Source organism: Mus caroli, unplaced genomic scaffold (assembly GCF_978045245.1).
Source record: "Mus caroli unplaced genomic scaffold, Mus_caroli_1 scaffold_19, whole genome shotgun sequence".
In the NCBI taxonomy this organism is placed as follows: domain Eukaryota; kingdom Metazoa; phylum Chordata; class Mammalia; order Rodentia; family Muridae; genus Mus; species Mus caroli.
The window spans coordinates 66100818-66125418 of record NW_028227274.1 but is presented as its reverse complement, the minus strand read 5'-3'; the positions used below and the strand labels follow the sequence as shown (position 1 = coordinate 66125418).

Here is a 24601-nt window from a genome sequence, read left to right as displayed (position 1 = left end):
ATACTAAGTTTCGTTTTTCACACTCATTTTGACATTTAATGGACAAAGCAATGCAACAACTATAAAATGCTTATTATATAAATAAATGGCCTATAAAGTATTCAGTATATCCTGGACTATGTATGAGCTAAGCAGTTTACCAAAGCCCAAGTTTAAAATGTGCTCAGGCTCAAGTCTATTCACAGATGAACTGTGAGGATACCAGTTCTCACTTTGGTTATTAGAATTTAAAAAATAAGATAAAGGAGAGAAGGGTATTCGTGGCATGACAGTGCTAATGTGCCTTATCAGCTGGGGCCCAGATGAACTAGACGAATTCAGAGGCCTTTCAAGCCTTTAAAGAAGATGGTGTCTGCCGATATACTGTCAGAAAGCCCAGGACCAAAGCACCCGAGATTTGGCATCTTGTCACTTACCAACTTGTCCTACAACTTGAACACCAATGCACTGCTCTGAAGAAACAACACACTAAGAAAAGGGAGGAGAAGGCAGCAGAGCAAGAAAGTGAAGAAAGCCAAGGAAAGACACCAGGAACCAGCTGCCAAGAGATGGATGCTACTCTCCTTATTCTGAGAGCAGTCAAAAGTAAATCTCTAAGACTAACAAATGCATGAGCAGACGTTTAAAAAAAAAAAAAATGTGGTCATAGCAATTACACACATCAACAAACTTACAAACCAAAAGCACAAAAGCAGCCCTCTCTGTCCATCACATCACAAGACAAAACTGTAAGTTACACATTTGTAATTACCAATAAAAGTCTCTACAAAAGCAAGCCCAGGGCTGGTGAGATGGCTCAGTGGTAAGAGCACCCGACCGCTCTTCCAAAGGTCCGGAGTTCAAATCCCAGCAACCACATGGTGGCTCACAACCTCCGTAACAAGATCTGACTCCCTCTTCTGGAGTGTCTGAAGACAGCTACAGTGTACTTACATATAATAAATAAATAAATCTTAAAAAAAAAAGCAAGCCCATTAGTGTGAAAAGCTGCATAAAACTAGTATAAGTGAAAGCCTTCAAGTGTGCTGGGCTGCAGGGTGGTACATGCCTTTAATTCCATCATTCAAGAGGCAGGGGTAGGTGGATCTCTGAGTTCAAAGCCAGCCTAGTCTAAATTGTAAATTCCAAGACATCCAGGACTACAAAAAAAAAAAAAAAAAAAAGAAGAAGCCTTCCAGTGAAGGACTGCATCTCCTCAAACCACTTGCCAAAATAGCCCTTCTTTAAGCTGCTTTGTTAGGTCTAGGGGGCAAGTTATTTTTTTATCTCATGTGCATTGGTGTCTTGCCTGCATGTATGTCTATATGAGGGTACTAGTTACAGACAGTTTTAAGCTCCCATGTGCGTGCTGGGAATTGAACCTGGGTCCTCTGGAAGAACAGCCAGCGCTCTTAACCACTGAGCCATCCCTCTAGAGCCCTAGGGGGCAAGTTATTAATACAGCCTTGGATTGGTAAGACGATTTCAGTCTAGGAGAGGGAAGGAGGGGAGGAGAGCCAGGCTAGACAAACACATACAAAAACACAGACAAAAAAGGTTTGAGTCAGAAATGCCTACCATGTTTCAAGACAGGAAAAACCAGGTGGCATCAGAACAAAGAGAAAAGTCTTAACATGAAAACATCCTTGAGCAAGGTAAAAAACAAGTGTTTGCTTTTGGTTTCTTGTTTGTTTCTTTTTAATTTTGTTTTTAGACAGGTTCCCATGTATCCTACGCAGGTGTGAACTCAGCTATACAGTTGAGTCGACTTTCAAGCTCCAACCGTCTTGCCTCTACCCAAATGCAGGAACTAAATGCACAGACCACCACAGCCAGCTATATGCTTTACTAAACGACTACATACTAGGCTAAAGAACTTCCCAAATGAACAAGGAAATGCATGACAGCAGATGTTTAAAGCCACGAAAATGTATACACCTGTATAATCGTGAAGTCAATAATACATACAACCAAACACAAACCATAGGAATAGTAATTTTATATTTTTTCCGTATTTTTCAGAGGTCAACATTTTCTTCTGAAAATCTGGTATCATACAAACGTGAGATTACTGGGAAGTTAAATAAAATGTTCATCAACTTACTCTGCTTTGATTTGGAACAATATCCTTGAAATTGTGTTCCGCTTCCCTCTCAGTTCGCCAGGTATGAGAATAAAGTGACATTACATTATCTACCTGCTTTTTATTATCGACAGTACCTACACAGCCACCTAAAATAAGGAAAAGAGGTTAATGGAGCAATGTCAAAGTCTAGGTAGTCTATGCAATAACTGTCTTCTTAGCTAATACGTAGTATCCATCTGACAAATTCTGCAGATTGGAAGCAAGTGAAAACAAGCATCGTACGGGATGAACATGGGAAGGCTAGTAGCATGCAGAGAGCTGATCTCTCATTCTCCAAGGTCTGAACAGGACACAATCACTTAAAATAGCCACCCAAGAACATACTACTGGACTGCGTGCGAAGCCACCGAGCTCTCAAAAAAATGCAGCGGGAGTTGGGTTTTCCGCTGTCTCCAGCGGTCCGCGGGAAGCTGGTGGCTGCGGGGTTTCAGCCAGCGGAGGATGTCCTAGAGGTGAAGCCCTCCGAGCTCAGCAAGAAGTTGGGATATCTAAAGAGGAAGCCATGGAAACTCTACAAATTCTAAGAAGAGAATGTCTCACAAATAAACCAAGATGTGCCGGTACATCTGTGGCAAGCGAGAAGTGCACAGCACTGGAACTTCTCGAGCAAGAGCATACCCAGGGCTTCATAATCACCTTCTGTTCAGCACTCGATAACATTCTTGGGGGTGGAATACCCCTAATGAAGACGACAGAAGTTTGTGGTGTACCAGGTGTTGGAAAAACACAGTTATGTATGCAATTGGCAGTAGATGTGCAGATTCCAGAATGTTTTGGGGGCGTGGCCGGTGAAGCAGTATTTATTGATACAGAGGGAAGTTTTATTGTTGATAGAGTGGTCAGCCTTGCAACTGCCTGCATTCAGCACCTTCATCTCATAGCAGGAGCACACACAGTAGAAGAACATCAGAAAGCCTTGAAGGATTTTACTCTTGAAAATATTCTTTCCCATATTTATTATTTTCCTTGTCACGATTATACTGAGCTGCTGGCACAAGTCTATCTCCTTCCAGATTGCCTTTCAGATCATCCAAAGGTGCAGCTGGTAATAATAGACAGAACTGCTTTTCCCTTTCGTCATGACCTTGAAGATCTTTCCCTTTGTACTTGATTACTAAATGGCCTCACCCAACAAATGATCAGCCTTGCAAATAATCACAGATTAGCTGTTATTTTAACTAATCAGATGACAACAAAGGTTGATAAAAATCAAGCTTTGCTTGTTCCTGCATTAGGGGAAAGCTGGGGGCATGCTGCTACAATAAGGCTCATTTTTCACTGGGAACAAAAGCAAAGATTTGCAACATTGTACAAGTCGCCAAGCCAGAAGGAGTCTACAATACCATTTCAGATCACACCTCAGGGATTTAGAGATGCTGTTGTCAGTGCTGCCTCATCTCAGACCGAGAGTTCTTTGAATTTCCGGAAATGGTCACGAGGACCAGAGGAAGAGTGCTGACCAAATGCTGATGCCGGTGCATCCAGTTAACTGATGATGTGCTAGCCAAAGTGTGTGTATGTGCATTGTGGGGGGGTGGGGGGGTGCCTACAAAAGCAAGCGGAGGGTGGTGGATCTCGTGGAACTAGAGTTAGAAGTAACTGAACCACCATGAAGGTGCTGGGAACCAGAACCTAGTCCTGCAAGAACCAAAAATGTTCCCAACTGCTGAGCCATCTCTCCAGCTCCTCCACCCTGTCTCTGAGGCAGGGTCTTCTGTTTTGTCTCTTCACTCTCCAGGTCTGCATACTTTAACTACTTCTGTTTTGGCCTCCTGTCTTACTAGGAACACTGGGATGCAGGTGTGTAGCACACTGTGGACTCTGAGAATTGAACTCAGATTGTCAGGCTTGCAGAGCAAGGGCTTTTACCCACTGAACATCTTTCTAGGCCCTCCTTAAATTTTAAGAAAAAAATCTCTCACTGAACATGGAGCTCACTGCTTCAGGGCCACCGGTCTACCCCAGCAGCACCAAGATGCATACATGTGCTGCACTGCACCAGCTTTTATTATATGCCGTCCTCATGCCTGCATGTCAGGGGCTTTACCCACAGAGTCGTTTCCCTAGCTCCTGAAAAGATTTTCTGAAGCACTGTTCTATAATTATATTTTAATATGTTTTTATTTTGAGTAACGTGGAAAGCTGACCTTATGTTACCTATCTGGAAAAGAACGTACTACTGAATTTCTACCAGTACCAATTCAAGCAGACATGATTACAATTATTTCTAGTGTCTTTATATACGCAGAACTGTTAAAATTAATGACGACGGCAGTTTCACATTAACATATAAAACAAAACCACTCAGTAACAAATTTAACCAGAAGGTAACTGACCTCTTGCTCAGACATTAAAAACCCTTTTCAAAGTTTTTAGGCTAAAGATTCAAAAGGAAAAGGAAAATAAACTGAATACTAATCACAACAAAGTTTTTTTTTCCTGAAAAGGTAAAATTAAACCCAAATTAAGAATAAAGGAGAGCCAGACATAGAGGCTCATTCCTAAACTTTCAGTAGTCAGTAGTCTAAGGCTGAAAGACTGCAATCTGGAGTACACAGTAAGACCCAGGCCAGCCTAGGTTACTATATGAAGTCTTAAAAAAAAAAAATCACATTTCAACACTTACTAGTTCCCGGCAGACAACCATGGCCTCCCTCAGACTCTGAGTGAGGAGTAGTAGAATTTCCTGAAGTACATGCATCATGAGGAAGCCGAGGACTGTTATTTTCTGATTGAAACTCAAAGTTTAAGATACTGTCTTCATTTGCCTGTCAAGAAAGTATCTGCTTTTAAATTAAAAGAGAACATTTTGAGGAAAACAGAGTGTCTGCCTTACTGAGGGATGCTAGTTAGACAATAAGAAAAAAATCAGGCCAGGCGTGGTGGTGCACGCCTTTAATCCCAGCACTCGGGAGGCACACAGGCGAATTTCTGAGTTCAAGGCCAGCCTGGTCTACAGAGTGAGTTCCAGGACAGCCAGGGGAACACAGAGAAACCATGTCTCAAAAAAATTTTAAAAAGAGAAAAAGAGGAAAAAAAAAAAAGAAAGAAAGAAAAAAATCAGAAAAACCACCCTGGCAAATACCAGTAGAGTACTTGATTCCAAGAGGCTTCAGTAACTAAGCTAAGCAACAGTTTGTTAGGACTTGCTGGAGACAGGATGTTTACAAGGCTTTGATGTGTCATCCCACAGATGACTTAATCACGAAGAAAAATCACCTGCATAAGAGACATGAGCAACGACATTACCAAAGAGCAGCCAGGGAGAGCCAACATCAAACAGAAGGCTGGCAGAAGCGCAGATGCATCCACTGCCGTGAGGTGGGGCTTACACAGCAGCCGTTCCTAACCAACTTACTCAGGTGGAAAATGGATCACTAACGTTCTTGCCAAATGTCTAACTATTCTAACTAAGGGATATAGTGATCAGAAGGTCCACATTACCAGTCTACAAAACAAAGAGCCTAAATTGTATAAAATGCTTAATGCATGAACAAGTTGCAAGCTAAAATAAAGAAATCCAACAACCACAGGTCGATTAAACTATGAATCACAAACAGTAAAAATAAAGAATATTTTAGAGATAACTGAGCAAGTTTGAATATGGTCATTAATTTAAACCAATGCATCAGGGACTGGAGAAATGGGTCAGTGGTGAAAAGCTAGTCTCAAGAATTGGGTTTGGTTCTAACACCCATATAGTTGCTCACAATCATTTGTAATTGCAATCTCAAGAGATCTGACTCTCTACTCTGGCCTCTGAGGGCACCAGGCATGCAAGCAGTCTAGGCATACATGCAAGTAAAACATCCATATGCATGAAATATATCTTAATTTTAAACTACTGTATCACAGGTATATAACAGCATGTGGCTATGTTGGAAAATGTTCTTATTCATTGGTGACAAATTTTAGTGTATAGTCATAAATCATTTGCAATTTGTTTTCAAATGATCCAGAGAGAAAAAATGCTATAGCAACAAGATGATAATTGCTAATGAAGACAAAGGATGCCGACTGCCTACACTTTCCTCATTATCCGACCTTCTTGCATGGAACCCATGCTGGCCTTGAAGTCCGAATCCTCCTGAACCAGTGACTCAAGGGCTGGCTTCTTAACCTCCTCTTTTACTTTCTTAAGGGAGACCAAAGGGAGAGGAAAGAGAGAAGAAAGTCCTTTTTTTGTGTGTGTGGTTTTTTTTCAAGACAGGGTTTCTCTGTAGAGCCCTGGCTTTCCTGGAACTCACTTTGTAGACCAGGCTGGCCTCGAACTCAGAAATCCACCTGCCTCTGCCTCCCGAGTGCTGGGATTAAAGGCGTGTGCCACCACCCCCGGGTGAAAGTCCATTTTTTTATCCATTTGAAGTCCACAGGAAAGCCATAGACTTAAGTCTATAACATTAACATGGAATGGACCAGGTACAGTGGCAGGACACTCATCCTAGCAACTGGACAGATGGAGGAGTTCCAGGTGAGTTGTAGGCCAGCCTGGTCTACATGAAACCATAGCTCAAAACAAAACAACAACATAAAAAAAAAAAATCTAGTAAGACAGTGGTTTACAAGGTCAAATTTCTTTATAAACACAAACAAAAAGAAAAACCAAAGACTAGAACACACTTGACTGGGATCACTTACAGGGAACTTAAAACCATCTGCTGGTGACTCCTGTCCTCCTGCTTCATACACCATCCCTGGAATGGCTAGTTGTTCAAAATATGCTTCTAAATGATCATCATAAAATTCTTCATCATTAATATCATCATCTATTGATAAAGTAGAATGAAAAGTAAGGTAGGTTTTTCAATTAAAAACTGAACTCCACATAATTTTTAATCATAAATGCTGATAAAACATGGCAGGGCAGTGGATGACATAATTTTACTTTTATGCAAAGCATAAGAAAACTATCATAAAGTCAGAGGAGGTAGTGTATACCTATAAATTCCTAGCACTTAGAATGTAGGAACCAGGCTGGAAAGATGGCTCGGTAGTTAAGAGCACTCCAGAGGACCCAGGTTCAATTTCCAGCACCCACATGGCGGCTCACAACTATTTGTAACTTCTGGTCCAGGGGATCTGACACCCTTAAACACACATACATGCAGGCAAAACACTAATGTAAATTAAATAATAAATGGAAGGAAGGAAGGAAGGAAGGAAGGAAGGAAGGAAGGAAGGAAGGAAGGAAGGGAGGAAGGGAGGAAGGGAGGAAAAGGAAAAGAGAAGAGAGGGGAGGAGGAGAGGAAAAGAAAAGGAAAAAGAAAAGAAGAAAGAGAAGAGAAGAGAAGAGAAGAGAAGAGAAGAGAAGAGAAGAGAAGAGAAGAGAAGAGAAGAAGGGCTGGAGAGATGGCTTAGAGGTTAAGAGCACTGACTGCTCTTCCAGAGGTCCTGAGTTCAATTCCCAGTAACCACATGGTGGTCCACAACCATCTGTAATGGGATCTGATGCCCTGTTCTGGTGTGTCTGAAGCTACAGTGTACTCATCTGCATAAAATAAACAAACATATTTTTGGGGGAAAAAAAAAGAAATCAGGGAAGGGGGGAGGATTAAGGACACAACTTAATGGTCGAGTGCTTGTCTAACATACAGGAGGTCTAGCGCTGAAGACCCAGGACCACAGAAGAAACAAGAAAACAGACAGAAAGAGATTGACTGATCTAGTTATCCGTGACACAGGGGATCCTGAACTCAAGGCCAGTATAACATTTCCTCTCACCAATTAAACAAAAATAATGCCTTTAACGCCAAGACAGAGGCAGGCAGATAGATGTCTATGAGTTTCTGAGCTGCATAATCTACCTAGGGAGTCCTAGACCAGCCTATAGAGTGAGACCCTATCCACAAAGAAGTAAAACAATAAATCTTGCTACTCAGAATAGTCAAAAAAAAAGGCCAGGCATGATGGCACACGCCTTTAATCCACTCAGGAGGCAGAAACAGGTGAATCTCTGTGAGTTCAAGGCTACATCCTGGTAACAAGGCTGTTACACAGAGAAAACCCTATCTCAAAACAAAACAAAACAAAACAAAGCAAAGCAAAACAAGTCAAGAGAGTCTTGTTACAGGTAGAAGGAAAAGACAAAGACGACAACGACCGAAAGTGTACTAACTATTGCAACACAGACACAAAGTGAAGTGGCAAGGGAAAGGCTGAGAGCACCACTCATGCTGTAGTACCAGAGGAACTGTCCAAGTTTGTCAGTGTTAACAGTTTTTCATTGTCTAATAAGCTGGTATGGCTGAAATCACTGTTTGGATTCACGGCTTCGAGATGCTTCTTAGGATCAGGCATGGCAATCTAAAAGGAAACAAATGGTACAAGGCTATAAAGAAGACCAAATATTTAATCTGCAGCACAGTTAATAAATGAAAAGAACAGGCTAGTCAATGAAGAATTCCATTTTCCATGGACTAGTAGCATCCCTTCCTGCCCTACTCTACTTCCCTATCGAACTGCCTCCACAGCTTACGCATCTACTAACATGGTCAACACACCTCACAACTGAATTTGGGCAATACAAGGCTTGCTACAGGAAGTGAATACACTACAAAAGCTGGAATAAATATTCTTTTTTGTTTTGTTTTGGGTTTTTTTTTTTTGGGGGTTTATACAGGGATTCTCTGTATAGCCCTGGCTATCCTGGATCTCACTTTGTAGACCAGGCTGGCCTTGAACTCAGAAATTCACCTGCTTCTGCCTCCCGAGTGCTGGGATTAAAAGTGTGTGTGCGCCACCACACCCAGCTGGAACAAGTATTCTTAATCCAAGCAATCTTTCCTATCATTACTTAGAACTACCTATTTATCTTCTCTCGGACCCAAGGCCCAGCTATCACTAAAGGGCATGCCAAGTTTACCACACACAGTCGCGTCCCAGAATGAAAAGTTAACACTTCCTTGTCCATGGATACCATGGACACTAAAACCATGGATACCAGTTTAAGAGTTGCCTGCAAAACGTGCCTAATTTCAAGATAAAAACCAATGCATGTCAATGTGATTTTACATTAATACAGGATGGGGCTCAGCTAGTCCAATAAATATATAAGATACAAGTTAGTGCCATAACTTTTATTTTTTTATTATTTTTTGAGGCAGGGTCTCACTATGTGGTGAGCTTGGAACTTGATATGTAGAACAAGCATAAAGTTGTAGAGATCTGCCTGCCTCTGCCCCTCTGCCCCTGCCTCTGGAGTGTTGGGATCAAAGGTGTCCAATACGACATCTAGACAGAACTATATTTGAATCTCCTCATTACCAGAGGAAAACCACTCCTTTGTTTTTGAAGGCAATGAAAAGTGTTTCAACCTGATACTCACCTAGGAGGTAGGTCTCTGGGGTTTTGTTTTGTTTTGTTTCAAGCGTGATAATGCACGCCTTTAATCCCAGCACTGGGGAGGCAGAGGCAGGCAGATTTCTGAGTTCAAGGCCAGACTGATCTACAAAGTGAGTTCCAGGACAGCCAGGGCTACACAGAGAAACCCTGTCTCTAAAAATCAAAGATTTACTATTATAAGTACACTGTGGCTATCTTCAGAAACACCAGAAGAGGGCGTCAGATCTTATCACCAGTAGTTGTGAGCCACCATGTGGTTGCTGGGAATTGAACTCAGGACCTTCAGAAGTGCAGTCAGTGTTCTTACCCACTGAGCCAACTCACCAGCCCGGTTATCTGCTCTTAAGTACCTTGATTACTAAATGCGGAAGGACCCACCTCCTGTAGGTGGCAGCACTCCCTAAGCAGGGGATCCGAGATAGTATAGAAATCCCAGCACTCTTGAGACAGAGGCAACCTACATAGTGAGCTCCAGGACAGCCAAGGCCTCACAGAGACACCTAGTCTCCAAAAACAAAAACCCTAGAGAAAGCAATGTAAGCAGGAGCATGCATGCACTCACTGCTCTCCGCTCCTGATTATGAATCTGATGTGATCAGCTCACTCAAGCTCCTGCTACTGTCAATTCCCAGTTATAATGGACTATAATATGGAACTGTGGACTAAAATAAAATCTTTCTCCCCCTCGTTTTAAAAGGGTATTTTAATCACAGCAGCAGGAAGAGAAACGAAGGCACAGAGTCTTCCCAGATAGCCCAAGCTAGCTTCAAATTCACAGCAATTTTCACACCCCAGCCTCCCAAGGGCTAGGAATATTGGAATAGACCACCAAGCACTGCTTACTAAATTTCCATGTTTACTGTAAAAGTTCTGTTATGTACCAGCTTCTCTCTCTCTCTCTCTCTCTCTTTCGTCATGTGTGTGTGTGTGTGTGTGTGTGTGTGTGTGTGTGTTTAATAAAAATGTTTCCTCCGATACAGCAGGGCATGTGTGTAACATGTGTGTAAAGGAATGGATAATATATAAAAACTTACCTTGTGCTCTTCATTATTTGTCCATGATTTTAAGTGAAAATCAAGAGCTGGATCTGTTAAAGAAACAAAAACAAAAAAATGAAGGGACAGATTATTTTTCAGCCTAATCATATTTAAAAGTGACAAATAAAAGAACTAAACATTTTTTATCTTGAAACAGAATAGATAATACAGGATGATAATACAAGAATCCATCCTTGCCCACCAGGAGTCAAAGACTTGGACACTCTCCAGGCCCACAGCAATGCAACCAGCCAAACGTGGACAGAAACCACGAACTACAATAAATCCTTTCTCCAACTAAGGTTTTCCAGAAACTTGTCACAGTTAGTCTTATTAGTCTGGGCAATGATGGCACACACCTTTAATCCCAGCACTCAGGAGGCAAAGGCAGGCGGATATCTGAGTTCGATGCCAGCCTGGTCTACACAGTGAGTTCTAGGACAGCCAGGGCTACACAGAGAAACCCTGTCTCGAAAACAAAACAAAACAAAAACAAACAAAAAGAACTCTTTTTTTTTTTTTTTTTGTGGTTTTTCGAGACAGGGTTTCTCTGTGTAGCTCTGGCTGTCCTGGAACTCACTTTGTAGACCAAGCTGGCCTCGAACTCAGAAATCCGCCTGCCTCTGCCTCCCGAGTGCCAAAAAGAACTCTTATTAGTATATATCCTAGTCTATTTTATTGCTTTACGTTCTGTCAAATTCATTTCCAAAACCGGTCACCATTTCCTTCCTCACGCTTCATTGTTGTTGTTTTGATTGGTTCGCTTTTGTTTTTGATTTTTTGAGACAGGGCCTCTCACTATGCAGTCCTGGCTGTTCTGGAAGCTAAGTTTTATAGACTCTCTGGCCTCAAAAGCAGAGACCCCCCTGACTCTGCTTCCTCATGCAGTGATTACAGTGTGTGCTACCACACCCAGCCACCATTTTCCATTTCTACCATCAAAGTTTGAGTTTCAGTTTCTGTAACTCTTGAACAATGTTTGCTGTTTTCTCCTTTTTTTTGTTTTTTGTTTTGATTCTATGTGACTGTCTATCTGTATGTCTGGGCACTGCATGTCTGCAGTCCCCTCAGACATCAGAAGAGGCGCTGGACCTCTTTAAAGTGGAGTTGTGGATGGGTGTGAGCTGCCAGGTAAGTAAGACGAATCAATCTGGATCCCTGGGAGAATAGCAAGTGCTCCTAACCACCGAGTCATCTCTCAGACCCCAGTCTTTATCTTTGAGATGTATCTATTTTGGATATGAAGCAGTATCTCATGATTTTGCTTGCTTTTTTCTTATGACTTATGTTATGAAAAATCTGTGAGTTTACTGGACCTTGCATACAAATTTTTACAGAGAACTGTCTACTCAAACCCTTTGCATATTTGTCTTTTCAATATTAAAGTTCTTTATATATTTTTAATACTAGTACCTTGTATATATAATATGTAATTAATATATACAGAAAATAATTTTAAATAAATAAACTATAATGTAATTACATACAGAAAAATATCTTTCCACTTTTGGTTGTTTTGTCACTTTCTTGACAGCTTGAAGTGTAGCTGATACTAATCTCTTCTATTTTCATAGATAATTGAAATTTTACATCAGGAGAAACACAAACATACCTAAAAATTGTTCAAGCTATAAATGTATATTTGCTCATCAATCTTCTAACACTCAAACATGGTATTATAAGTACTGAATTATACCTCCAATTTATATCATTGCTATAGTAAACCAAAAGTATATAGTTTTCAATTTCTGGTTTTGAGTTCTTTCACAAAGGGAAAGAACAAGTTGTGGGAGGAAACACAGGTGTGGTGAGACACATCTGCAATCCTGGCATTCAGGAAACTGAAGCAGGAGGATTGCTATAAGTTAGTGCTAGCCTTGGCTACATAGCAAGGTACAAAGCCAGTCAGAGTACATAGCAAAATTGTCTTCAAAAAACACAAGCGGCACCGGGCGGTGGTGGCGCACACCTTTAATCCCAGCACTCGGGAGGCAGAGGCAGGTGGATTTCTGAGATCAAGACCAGCCTGGTCTACAAAGGGAGTTCCAGGACAGCCAGGGCTACACAGAGAAACCCTGTCTCAAGGAAGAAAAAAAACAAAAAAAACCCACAAAGGGGCACAAGGAAAGAAAAGTAGAAAGAATTAAGAGTACCACGCAGGAGCCACAAGCAGGAGCCACATCCTGTAATGCTGGCAACACCTCACACTTTGACAGAGCCTCACACTTTGTAGCTTTCCTACTTTATATATCAACTTTAAAATCAATTTAAAAATTTTTTAAAAGTATAAACTTGATTGTCTAAGAAATAATAATTTATTTTAGAATTTCTAATTTATCCATTATATTAATACAAAAATCAGCTCCAACTGGTGGGAGGAAAAGTGAGGAATATTAGCAGTGGAGTCTTTGTAATAAACAGGAACAGTGGGGGTTGGAGAGATGGCTCAGCAGTTAAGAGCACTGACTGCTCTTCCAGAGGCCCTGATTCAAATCCAGCAACCACATGGTGGCTCACAACCATCTGTAATGGGATCTGATGCCCTCTGGTGTGTCTGAACACAGCTACAGTGTACTTACATATAATAAATAGATCTTTGAAAAAAAAAAAAAAAAAAAAACAGGACAGTGCTTCACTTACCAACAGCATGGTTCCCAAGGCAAAGGAAATTCATCAAGAGAGCTCTACAAAAGCCCGTGACAAACCAAAACACTGCTTACCACAGGACAAAAGCAGAAGACAGATACCAAGGAAAGGACAGGGAAATTAAAACCATTAAAACGTATACATGAAATAATTTCTAACACTCCATACCTGGTACCTGTTGCAGAGGAGAAACTCCATCCAGGCGGCTCTGGCCCTGAACAGACGCAGCGTTAGCTTGCTTCTCTTCTGCTCTTGGTTTCATGAGAGCATGTGACAAATCTGGACTTTCTATGTAGCTCTTTTTCCTTATAGCAGAACTTTTTGAGGGAGTGAAATTATGATAAAAATTTAGTTACCTTTAGGTAAATCTATGAAAATACCTGTCGTTCAGTTCTGCATTCTGTCTCCGTAGAAATGCATTCTGGGGACTGGATAAGCATGTGGGCTCCTGTGGCACCGAGTCCCCACCTCCAAAGAATAATCACCATCAGCCTGCCTCTCATGAGAAAAAAAAATGTTTTTTTCTTTACCACTTAAGTATTATGCCTAGAAGACAAACTTCCCTTTCTTCTCTCTCTCTCTCTCTCTCTCTCTCTTACTTATGTTGTTGTTGTTTTCAAGACAGGTTTTCCTATCCTGGAGACTCTGCAGACCAGGTTAGAACCCCGAGAGCCACATGCCTTTGCCTCCCAAGTGCGCCACAAACACCTAGCTAAAAACCTAGCTATTTCTAACAATGAGTTATACTTTCAGATACTAGAACAGTGTTCACCAAGACAACAAAATCTCTGAATTAATAAAGGTTTTGTAGTTATTTGTTTTTGTTATGATAGAGGGTCTCACTGGGTACACTTGGTTGCCCTTGAATTTACATAAAGGCTGGTTGGCCTGGACCTTTGATATTCCTGCTTCTACCCGGGATTATAGTATGCCAACATGGCTGGGAAATAAAGTGTCTTAGTCAGGGTTTGTATTCCTGCACAAACATCATGACCAAGAAGCAAGTTGGGGAGGAAAGGGTTTATTCAGCTTACACTTCCACACTGCTGTTCATCACCAAAGGAAGCCAGGACAGGAACTTACACAAGGTAGGAACCTGGAGGCTGACACAGAAGCCATGGAGGGGTGCTGCTTACTGGCTTGCTTCCCCTGGCTTGCTCCGCTTGCTTTCTTATAGAACCCAAGACTACCATCCCAGGGATGGCACCACCCACAATCGTCCCTCTTGCCCTTGATCACTAATCGAGAAAATGCCTGACAGCTGGATCTCATGGAGGCATTTCCTCAACTGAAGCTCCTTTCTCTGTGATAACTCCAGCTGTGTCGACACAAAACCAGTCAGTGTATAAAGGTTTAATAAGTTTTATTTCTACTCCTGCCTCTGTTCTCATACCTAACTTTCTGTCTGTTTCTATAACTTCATATTCAGATGAAAATGTTTTTTGTTAATAGCAATTTTCCTTCTGATAGAGACCAAGGGCCAAGCTTAATTAAATTCAATGAGGAGATCAACAAAAACAAAACAAAACCATGAGCTTCAAGTTAAAGATGTAAGGACCCTGCCATGCTGCCATACACAGCCTTTGCCCTAACTACAATTTACTTCCTATTCTTCTCTATCCCTTTATTAAAGCTGTCATATATTAAATACCTCTAGCTTAAACCAAAGCACACTCATACATAATACAGGGAAATCTCACTTTAATAAAAGAGCACAGGGGTAAAAATACTGTAAATGACAGAAAAGTCTCAAATAAAGTAAACAAATAGAAAAACAAATAATTTCTTTTTTTTCTTTTGTTTTTTTGTTTTTTTGTTTTTCGAGACAGGGTTTCTCTGTATAGCTCTGGCTGTCCTGGAACTCACTTTGTAGACCAGGCTGGCCTCGAACTCAGAAATCCACCTGTCTCTGCCTACCAAGCACTGGGATTAAAGGCATGCGCCACCATGCCCGGCTTAAATAATTTCTCAAAAGAAAACATATATAACGTCTATCAGGAGGCAATTTACAATATAAATGAAAATAATGAATAATGTCTTAGCACATTCAGCCTTGCCAATACTAAAATGCAGAGTTAAACAGAAACCTTAAGACCGTCTATACTAAAACCACCAAGAACTTCAAGTTAAGTTTTAGTTTTAGAGATTCTGGTTTTTCAGAATCAATGTATGCACACAAATGTATAAATTATTTTTACCTCTAAAATGTAAGATCAAAAATCATACTAGGCCAGCAAGATCAATCAACAGATAAAGATTATTTGCCACCAAACCTATTTCCCAGGACCAGTACGGTGGAAAGAAAAAAATAGACTCCAGTAATAGACTCTCACATCCACACATGTGCCATGGCATGTTTCCATGATCAAGCACACATGTCCATCACACACACACCCTCCCCCGCAATGTAATATTAAAAAAAAAAAAAAAAAAAAAAAGAAATGAAAAGGGAAGAGAATGTAATCAGCGTCTCTTCTCTAGTTAACAGATTGGATGCTCTGATTGTCTTCCTAACAACTGCCAGTATTTTTACTTTTTTCAATGACTGTTTCATTTACAATCAGAAAAAAAAATTTAAAGGCTAAAAATGTAGTTAAGAGAGATGTACAGAAAGATCTTTCTTACAGACACTAATCAAAGACAAAGTCATCCATTTTCCCCAAGTCTAAAGCAAGAACTCACTCATCACCCTGAAAGCTGAGCCGTAATCTTTCTCTTGGCTCAGGGTTGTCACTCTGGTCACTGGGAGATGATGCAGAAGGAACCGAAAACCTCTCTTCAATTAAGTATGATTCCTGGACATCAGGACACCTGCACAAAATTGTTAGAATTTAAATTACTTACAATTAAAACCTTGCTGGGTGAACAATATAGGATTTTTCAGTAGGGCAATTGCCTAGCGTGCATAAAACTCTGCGTTTGATCCCAACACTACATACTCTGGGTATGGCAGTAGAGGCTTATTCATAATTCTATGTAGAAACAGGAAGATCAGAAATTCAAAGTCACCTTGAGCTACAGTAAATGTGAGGCCAGGCTGGTCTACTTGAGACCTGTCTCAAAATTAACTAATGTCATAGGGCTAAAAAATAAAACTAACCGCCATCAAATAAAAAAACACCGAAGCCCCAGTGTTACCATAACCCCTTTATCCCAAAGGTCAAAATGCTATCCCTCATTAAATTGTTAGATTGGAAGGTGTTCAATAGTGGTCAGATATTTAACCACAATCAGAATTTACACATTGCAAAGATCATACATGAAATCATGTGTACAAACTACATATATCACATGTGGACTAATAGAAATAAAACGTACTAAGCCAAACATGTACTTGGTTATAAAACTAGAATAAGAAATATAAATAAAATAAAAGGTGGTTTGGTTCCTAAAAAATAAGAAACTTGATCTGAGTAATTTAAAATTATTTGAATACAAGATAATTCATAATCATACAGCAAGGGCTGGGGGGGGGACATAAGGGTAAAGTGCTTGCTTGGCACTCACACGGCCCAGGGGTCAAGCCGTAATACTAGGGAAAGAAACACAAAAGTCAGAAGCACTGAATAAACTTAGCTAGCAAGGAAGGGCAACCACAGAAACCTAGGGAAGCAGGGAGCTGACTGAAAGGAAGGAAAAAAGGAAAACAAGATGCAATGACTGCCACAATCGCAGGACAAGAGAATGGCAGTTATCCAGAGAGAAGCACTGGAAGCCAGAGGCCTAATACATCCCACACTCTACCCTCTCAGAATACTGCAGGGTTTGTAACCTGAAAAACAAAAAATATTTGTTCAAGTGAGTCTTACCTGTTGTCAATGCTGGGTCTGCTCCTGGCAAGTGTAGAAACAGCAATGGGCAAGCCAAAATTTGATGGAAGAGTGACATTTCCCAAAACCTCACTATTACCAAGTAGTGAATTGGCTAAAAAGCTCGGAAATGACTCTTCTGCTATTCCTCGGAAATCTTCCATCTCACTGCAACAACAGCATTTGAAAAATAAGCTGAATATTTCATTACCATAACATCTTCCAATGATTAAAAGAACAATGTCTCTTTAAAAAAAAACACTCACACAAGATTTTTGTAACACCAATAAGAATGGTTACTAACAAATACTCTAACTAAAGTAAGCCTCAGAACCCCTTGCCACCTTACAATTAAGAACATACACCCCAAATACTAAACTTACCTTCTTAGAAGCAACAGAGCACAGAAACACAAGTTGGATTTACCCACTGTGGTGGTTTGAATAGGAATGGCCCCTCACAGACTCTTGTGTTTGAATGCTTGGTCTTTAGGAAGTGGCATTATTAGGAGGTGTGGCCTGATTGGAGGAAGTGTGTCATGGCGGAGACGAGTTTTGATGTCTCATATGCTTAAGCTAGACCTGGAATGTCTGTGTCCCTCTGCTGCCTGTAGATCAAGATGTAGAACTCTCAGCTCCTTCTCCGGCACCATGTCTGCCTGCATGCTGCCATGTTTCCCGCCATGATAATAATGGACTGAACCTCTGAACTGCAAGCCAGCCCCAATTAAATATTTTCTTTTATAAGAGTTGTCGTATCGAAAGATGGCCTAGTCGGCCATCAATGGAAAGAGAGGCCCATTGGACTTGCAAACTTTATATGCCCCAATATAGGGGAATGCCAGGGCCAAAAGAATGGGAATGGGTGGGTAGGGAAGTGGGGGGCGCTATGGGGGACTTTTGGGATAGCATTGGAAATGTAATTGAGGAAAATATGTAATAAAAATATCAAAAATCAAAAAAAAAAAAAAGAGTTGTCATGGTCATGGTGCCTCTAAGACACCCATGGTTTAGTGGAAGAAGGAATATGAAGAATCACAAAACTTAACGAGTAAGAAAAGCAAAGACAGTATAAAACTAATGCCTTTTAGGGTAAGTTTAGAATTCTGGTATTGAGAGCTGGTGAGATGGCTCAGTGGCAAAGATGCTTGCTGTCAAGCCCAATGACCTAAGTTTAATCCCACACAGTGGAAGGAGAGAATCAGCTCCCATAAGTTGTCCCCAGCTAGGACAACAAAGGAGCTGTGGCATACATGGGTACCTCTGATAATTCTAATTCCTCCTGCTATATCAGTTATTAACTTATGTTTCTAATTTCAAATGCCTCTCTAGAGCTGAGACCCACTACTTACTCCCAGTACTTGTTGTCCATTACAGTTTGAGCCACTGCTCAAGGGTTCCAACTATCCTGCCTAAGTCTAGTCTTTATATGCCAGCAATCTAGGAGGCTGAGACAAGACTGCCTCAGGTTTCAGACCAGCCTGGGCTACATAGCCAGTACCATGCCAGAAGAAAGAAGGTCCTATATTAAAGGTTTTGGGGTTTTTTTTATGCAAACTAACTAAAAACACAAGCCGGAGAACCTGAGATGGATCTCTAGGACCCATATAATGGGAGGAGAGAGGTTATCCTCGCTCCCACAGGTTATCCTCTGGCATGTGTATGCACACATGTAATGATAACAAATTTCAAAAGCTAACCAAAACAAAAAACCCCACCCATGCATAAAATACATACATTTCTAAAACATTCCTGGGCTGGTGAGATGGCTCAGCAGTTAAGAGTACTGACTGCTCTTCCAAAGGTCCCCAGTTCAAATCCCAGCAACCACATGGTGGCTCACAACCATCTGTAACAAGATCTGACGCCCTCTTCTGGTGTGTCTGAAGACAACTACAGTTTACTTACATATAATAAATAAATAAATCTTAAAAAAAAAAAAAATTCCTAAATGGGAAATCGCACAAATTTCCCTTAGCATTCCATTATCCACCAAGTATTGTGAAGAAAATACAATGTTATTTATTATTCTATTGTATTTTAAACAAGTAGCCATGTATGCAATGTCTCCTGCTGTTTTTTAAAGGAGTACAATGGCTTCAATTTTCACACGTTGATTTACTTGTATTTAATGAATCACATTCATAGATACATAAAAGATTACTCCCTGTAGTCACTACAGGTCTATATACTTAGTTACACACATACATTTAAAAGGTACTTGCTGTACAACCAGAACCACTGAGTTGCCAGCAGTCATCATATAACTATTGGCACCCTGTGACACATGTCAAAATTAGGTAGCCATTTCGTATATAACTTTTTAAAACTTACCGTGAAGTTCGCCCACAACGCTGAAATCTGAAGAAAAAGTCGGTTCGGTCGAAATGAAAATACCAGAAGCATGACTTCAAAAGGGTAAGTGCGAACGAATGCACTGTCCTATAGACAGCTGGCCTCCAAACGACTGTGTCAAAAGGGACCTCATGCTTCACGACACAAAGTCTGAAATCGAGAGCAGAGCAGAAGGAGCGGGAGAGTAAGACCAGTCTATCATTTTGCATTAGCCGTTAGGGGTAAGTGTGCAGGAAGCTTAGCAGACACCGATTGACATAAGAACCCTCCCCTCAGAGCGAACAAAAATGTTACTTCCTGAAGCAGAGTCAGGCAAAAGGACAGGACCACCCGCCACCATACAGCAAAGCATGCGCCAGAGCACTTTGCAAGAAGAAAACACCGCCGAGCTCAGAGGCCATGGGAAGTGAGCAATCCCTAGCCGGACCGGAGGGAACAAGGATGCGGCCGCTCCAAAGCCCGGGCAGGGAGCCTGGGCCACACGCCGGCGCCTGATCTTACAGAGCAGCCCAGCCTCCGGCCGGTGTCCCCACCAGACCGGGTCGTTACCGACGCCGCCTGGAAGCCACAGCCTTGCCCTCTCCCTCGAGTCCACCGCACCGACGACCCCTCCTCACCCGGCCACGACCCCCCCAGCTCCGCCAGCCACGAGCGCCAAGGAAACGTCCGCTAGAGGGGTGGATCCGCGGCGCGACAGTGCGCATGCGCGCGCCCCGGAGGCCCGCGAGCTCTTCCTCCTGTAGGAAGCGAGGGCGTGGCCTCTGAGCCCGCTCGGGATTGGGCTAATCTCGGGAAAGGGGCGGGCAGAAGCCTGTGATTGGTAAGAACTGCGCGTTCCTGGATTTGAAGGCCCGAAGCCGCGCAGTTTAGATGGGAGAAACCTTCCCGTAGGCGCCGTTGTGAAACCCATGGGATTTATTCCTCAGTGTGAGATCTCCCCAAAGGTCCGTAAGTCGCCTCTCCCCACTAGGTGGTTTGGTTTTTTTAATTTTCCTATCGCCGCTTAGTGGACTCATAAGCTTCAGGGTTTGCTTTTAACAAATCATTCCTTGGGGTACACACGGTCACGAAAGTTAGCTACACCTAATCGCCTGGGAGAAAGCTGAGACCAACTGGGGGAAATTTATTTCCTTAACTGCCATTCTTCCTAAATCACACAAACCCCATCACCATCTTTGCTCCGCACAAGTTTTGTTTGTTTTGGGGTGGTTCGAGACAGGGCTGCCCTGGAACCTATGTAGACCGGGCTGGCCTGGAACTCAGAAATCCGCCTGCCTCTGCCTCCCAAGTGCTGGGATTAAAGGCTTACACCACCACCGCCCGGCTCCGTACAAATTTTATCTAAAAAATGTATCGAGTCTGTCTTAAAACTTAAGCGTCTCAAAGGGGAAAGGACTCCTCTTCCTAAACAAACTCCTTACCTTACAGCTTTTGAATGTCTATTTAAAAACACTTAGCCGGGTGTGGTGGCACACGCCTTTAATCCCAGCTCTTGGGAGGCAGAGGCAGGCGGATTTCTGAGTTCAAAGCCAGCCTGGTCTACAGAGTGAGTTCCAGGACAGCCAGGGCTATACAGAGAAACCCTGTTTTGAAAAAACAAACAAAAAAAGAAAAAAGAAAACTGAGACTGTTTACAAAGGAAAAAAAAACCTATCTTCTACTCTGCTGTCCACCTGTCCCCTTGTCATATTTTTTCCCTTTTGTGATAATTGTATGTCACATCCAATGAAAACCCAAAATCAAACAAAAACTTAACAAACCCTCAGCTATGGGGCTCAAAGCAATCTATACAAACTACCCTTCTTTCACAAAGATCTTAACCCAATTAATTGGAGGTGAGCTGTGCAATGGGGTTGAAGAGTTCCTTTGTGTCATTCACTCTGTATCTATCCCTGTGTTCCCAACACAAGAACTATCCGCAATTCTCATTCTCAAGTCACTAGAACAAACACTCAGCAACCTGTTGATTCTCCAGAGATGAACCAAAGTCTATGCAGGCAATTTTTTTTTTAAGACTTATTTTAGGTATGTGAGTACAATGTCACTTTCTTCAGACACACCAGAAGAGGGCATTAAATCTCATTACTGGTGGCTGTGAGTCACCATCACAGCCACCAGTGGTTGCAGAGAATTGAACTCAGGATGTCTGGAAGAGCAGTCAGCACTCTTAACCTCTGAGCCATCATCTCTCCACCCCCTCCCTCAAGGCAGCTTTTTTTTTTTTTTTTTTTTTTTTTGGTTTTTCGAGACAGGGTTTCTCTGTGGAGCCCTGGCTGTCCTGGAACTCACTCTGTAGACCAGGATGGCCTCGAACTCAGAAATCCACCTGCCTCTGCCTCCCAAGTGCTGGGATTAAAGGTGTGTGCCACCACCGCCCGGCCCAAGCCTGAACTCTTAGGGCTAGACTGTCTATATGTATAGCAAGTCTTCCTGGTCTTGGTTATGTGCCTTCATTTGTAAAACGGGGATAACTGGAGCCTTCAATTCACACACCCAAGGGAGCACTCGCACACGGAAGCCATTGGTACTCTTACTCGACAGATGGGTGCTCCTACTGTCTTAGCCTGCACCTTACCTTACTTACCAACTAGAAAAACAGACTGAAATTCCCAATGTAGTCTGCAAGGCATTTTTTGAACTTAAGAGCCAGTAGAGGCTCTACAACCAGTAGTACCTTCCAAAGAAACAGAAGTGAAACCCATCCAAAAACATAAACAGGACAGCTCCAGTCCCAAATCTCAGTTACAGGATATAAATTCAGAGTAATCTCACTTTAAATATTATGTGTAGTAAGAATTTTGGACTCTTTAAAGGTCCAGGTATGTGAATATGTTTGTTTTAACCCCGGGTGTGGGATAAGAGGCTGCTTCACAGCAGGTGGCTGATCTGCCTCTTTCACCAGCAGGGGTGTGCTGTATGCTAGCTGCACATGGTTTAGTTCTCAGGAGTCTGGAGAGGGCATGAGAGAGAGCACCGGAGGGCTGTGGAGGCTGCTGCCTCTGGCTGCTGTTGTGCTTTGGCATTTGTTTGTAAGCAAACAGATGAGAAGCAGGAGATGCTAAGATTGGACTGCCCCCTCACACCACCACCAAAACCCAATGCCCCAGTCAGCAGGAAGCTGTCAAGAGGTCTAGATCCCCTTCCCACTATAACCTTTCCCTCCTACCTAGTATCTGGGATTGGAAGTGAGGTAGAGGTAGACTAACCCAATAAAATAGCTTTATTAAAAAAAAAAATCAATCAACAGCCATGTTCCCTGAAAACAGCCCTATTTCTCCACCTTAGCCAACCTGTGAGAATGCCACATCCCTTCCACATTCTACCAGCTAAGGCAAGTCAGTGGTTTTATGTCAGCGGTGCAATCGTGATTATAAAGCAGAGCCCGTTATTCACTATACTACACAAGTGTTTTCTCTCACTAAAATGCATCTGCAGGCTGACTGATCACCTTTTTTATTTTTCATATATCCTCTACGTACACCATTAGTATACTGGACATGCTAGCTATGAAATACTTACTACATTAAGTTGGAGAATGGTCGGTATCAAAGTCTCATTCTAACTCTGTAATAGAGCCACTGAAATCTCGAAGACATAAACTGTTAATTCTGAGAATTATCGAAGCATCCCAAGTGCTGGAATTACAGACGTGCACCACCATGTCTGACTTATTTGGCATTAAACACAACTCAAATATTTCTTTAATTAAACTAAGATCCCTTCTATCTAATCTTTATCCTCTCCAAGTTAAGATGTTCTATAAATAATGTTATAACAATGTCACCAGTATAAAAAATGTACATGCACATATGAAATGCTTCTTAAAACATCTCTTTTAGCCGGGCGTGGTGGGGCACGCCTTTAATCCCAGCACTCGGGAGGCAGAGGCAGGCGGATTTCTGAGTTCGAGGCCAGCCCGGTCTACAGAGTGAGTTCCAGGACAGCCAGGGCTATACAGAGAAACCCTGTCTCGAAAAACCAAAATAAATAAATAAATAAATAAATAAATAAATACATCTCTTTGGCCACCAAACCCAGACACTATTGCATATGCCAGAAAGATTTTGCTGAAGGGACCCTGTTATAGCTGTCTCATATGAGGCTATGCAAGTGCCTGGCAAATACAGAAGTGGATGCTCACAGTCATCTATAAGACAGAACACAGGGCCCCAATGGAGAAGCTAGAGAAAGCACCCAAGGAGCTGAAGGGGTCTGCAACCCTATAGGTGGAACAATATGAACTAACCAGTACCCCCAGAGCTCAAATCTCTAGCTGCATATGTAGCAGAAGATGGCCTAGTCAGCCATCACTGGGAAGAGAGGCCCCTTGGTATTGCAAACTTTATATGCAGGGGAATGCCAGGGCCATGAAGCGGGAATGGGTGGGTAGGTGAGCAGGGTGGAGGGAGGGTATAGGGAACTTTTGGGATAGCATTTGAAATGTATATAAAGAAAATATCTAATAAAAAAGAAAGTAATATACATTTAAAAAAAATCTCTTTGGGCTGAAGTGTTTAAGAGTGCCTGCTACTCTAGCTGAGAACCCAAGTTAGGCTCCCAGCTCCACTGTCCATCAGCTCACAACTGCCCAGCTCCAGAGAATCTGACACCCTCTTCTGGACTCCAAGAGCACCTGCATTCACTCGTGCATGTACCCATACACAGACATAATTAAAATACAATTTTTAGAGAAGATAACCTTTTGCCTTGAAAGGTAAATCCTTAACAATGCAAAAGAAATGGTCAAAATAAGATTACTAGCTCCACTGTTTTAATAAAGCTTGATTTCTAACTTCATCTATAAAATAATGCTGAGTTGGGCATGGTAGTGCATGTCTATAATCCCAGCATTCAGGAGGCAGAGGCAGGCAAATCTCAAGAACTAGCCTGGTGTCCACAATGAGTTCCAAGACCAAGGCTATGTAGAAAGCCTGCTTCAAAAAGAACTAATAATAACAATGCTAAGTAATGAGACTGAAGACTCTTGTCAGTTCTACAGTTAATTTGCATGTTGACATTCTACCTTTAATGACATTTACTTTATGTTAGTGTTTGTGTGTAAACTCACTCTCAATGTGATATTTGTGTGGAGTCAGAGAACTACCGGCAGGGGTTGGTTTCTAGAGAGTGAGCTCGGGTGGTCAGGTCTGGTGGCAGGCATCTTTACCACTGAGCCATCTCACCTGGCACTGTACCTTTCTTAAGTGTAAGACTTGCTTATCCCCTGGAGGTTGTTCTGGTTTGTCTTTTAAGCTTTTTTGTGTGTTTGTTTGGTTTTGTTTTGTGACA

At 41.9% G+C, this 24601-nt stretch overlaps 1 protein-coding gene and 1 pseudogene across 2 annotated transcripts in view; one reads left to right on the top strand and one right to left on the bottom strand.

The window, feature by feature from the left end:
* Cep192 (centrosomal protein 192) overlaps positions 1–19993 on the bottom strand; it is an 89603-nt gene extending 69610 nt beyond the window's left edge. The window contains exons 1-10 of one of the 2 annotated variants that reach the window (XM_029471872.2): positions 19930–19993; positions 19292–19462; positions 16959–17126; positions 15832–15960; positions 13318–13466; positions 10501–10553; positions 8308–8428; positions 6764–6891; positions 4752–4893; positions 2084–2211 (exon numbers count right to left, since the gene is read on the bottom strand). In XM_029471872.2, the coding sequence (XP_029327732.1) occupies positions 2084–2211; positions 4752–4893; positions 6764–6891; positions 8308–8428; positions 10501–10553; positions 13318–13466; positions 15832–15960; positions 16959–17122 (1014 nt within the window). In that variant the 5' untranslated portion in view covers positions 17123–17126; positions 19292–19462; positions 19930–19993. The remainder of the gene's footprint in view (positions 1–2083; positions 2212–4751; positions 4894–6763; positions 6892–8307; positions 8429–10500; positions 10554–13317; positions 13467–15831; positions 15961–16958; positions 17127–19291; positions 19463–19929) is intronic. The other variant, XM_029471874.2, reaches the window with a different exon arrangement.
* On the top strand, positions 2488–3584 carry LOC110285187 (DNA repair protein RAD51 homolog 3 pseudogene; annotated as a pseudogene).
* Positions 19994–24601: the final 4608 nt, after the last annotated feature.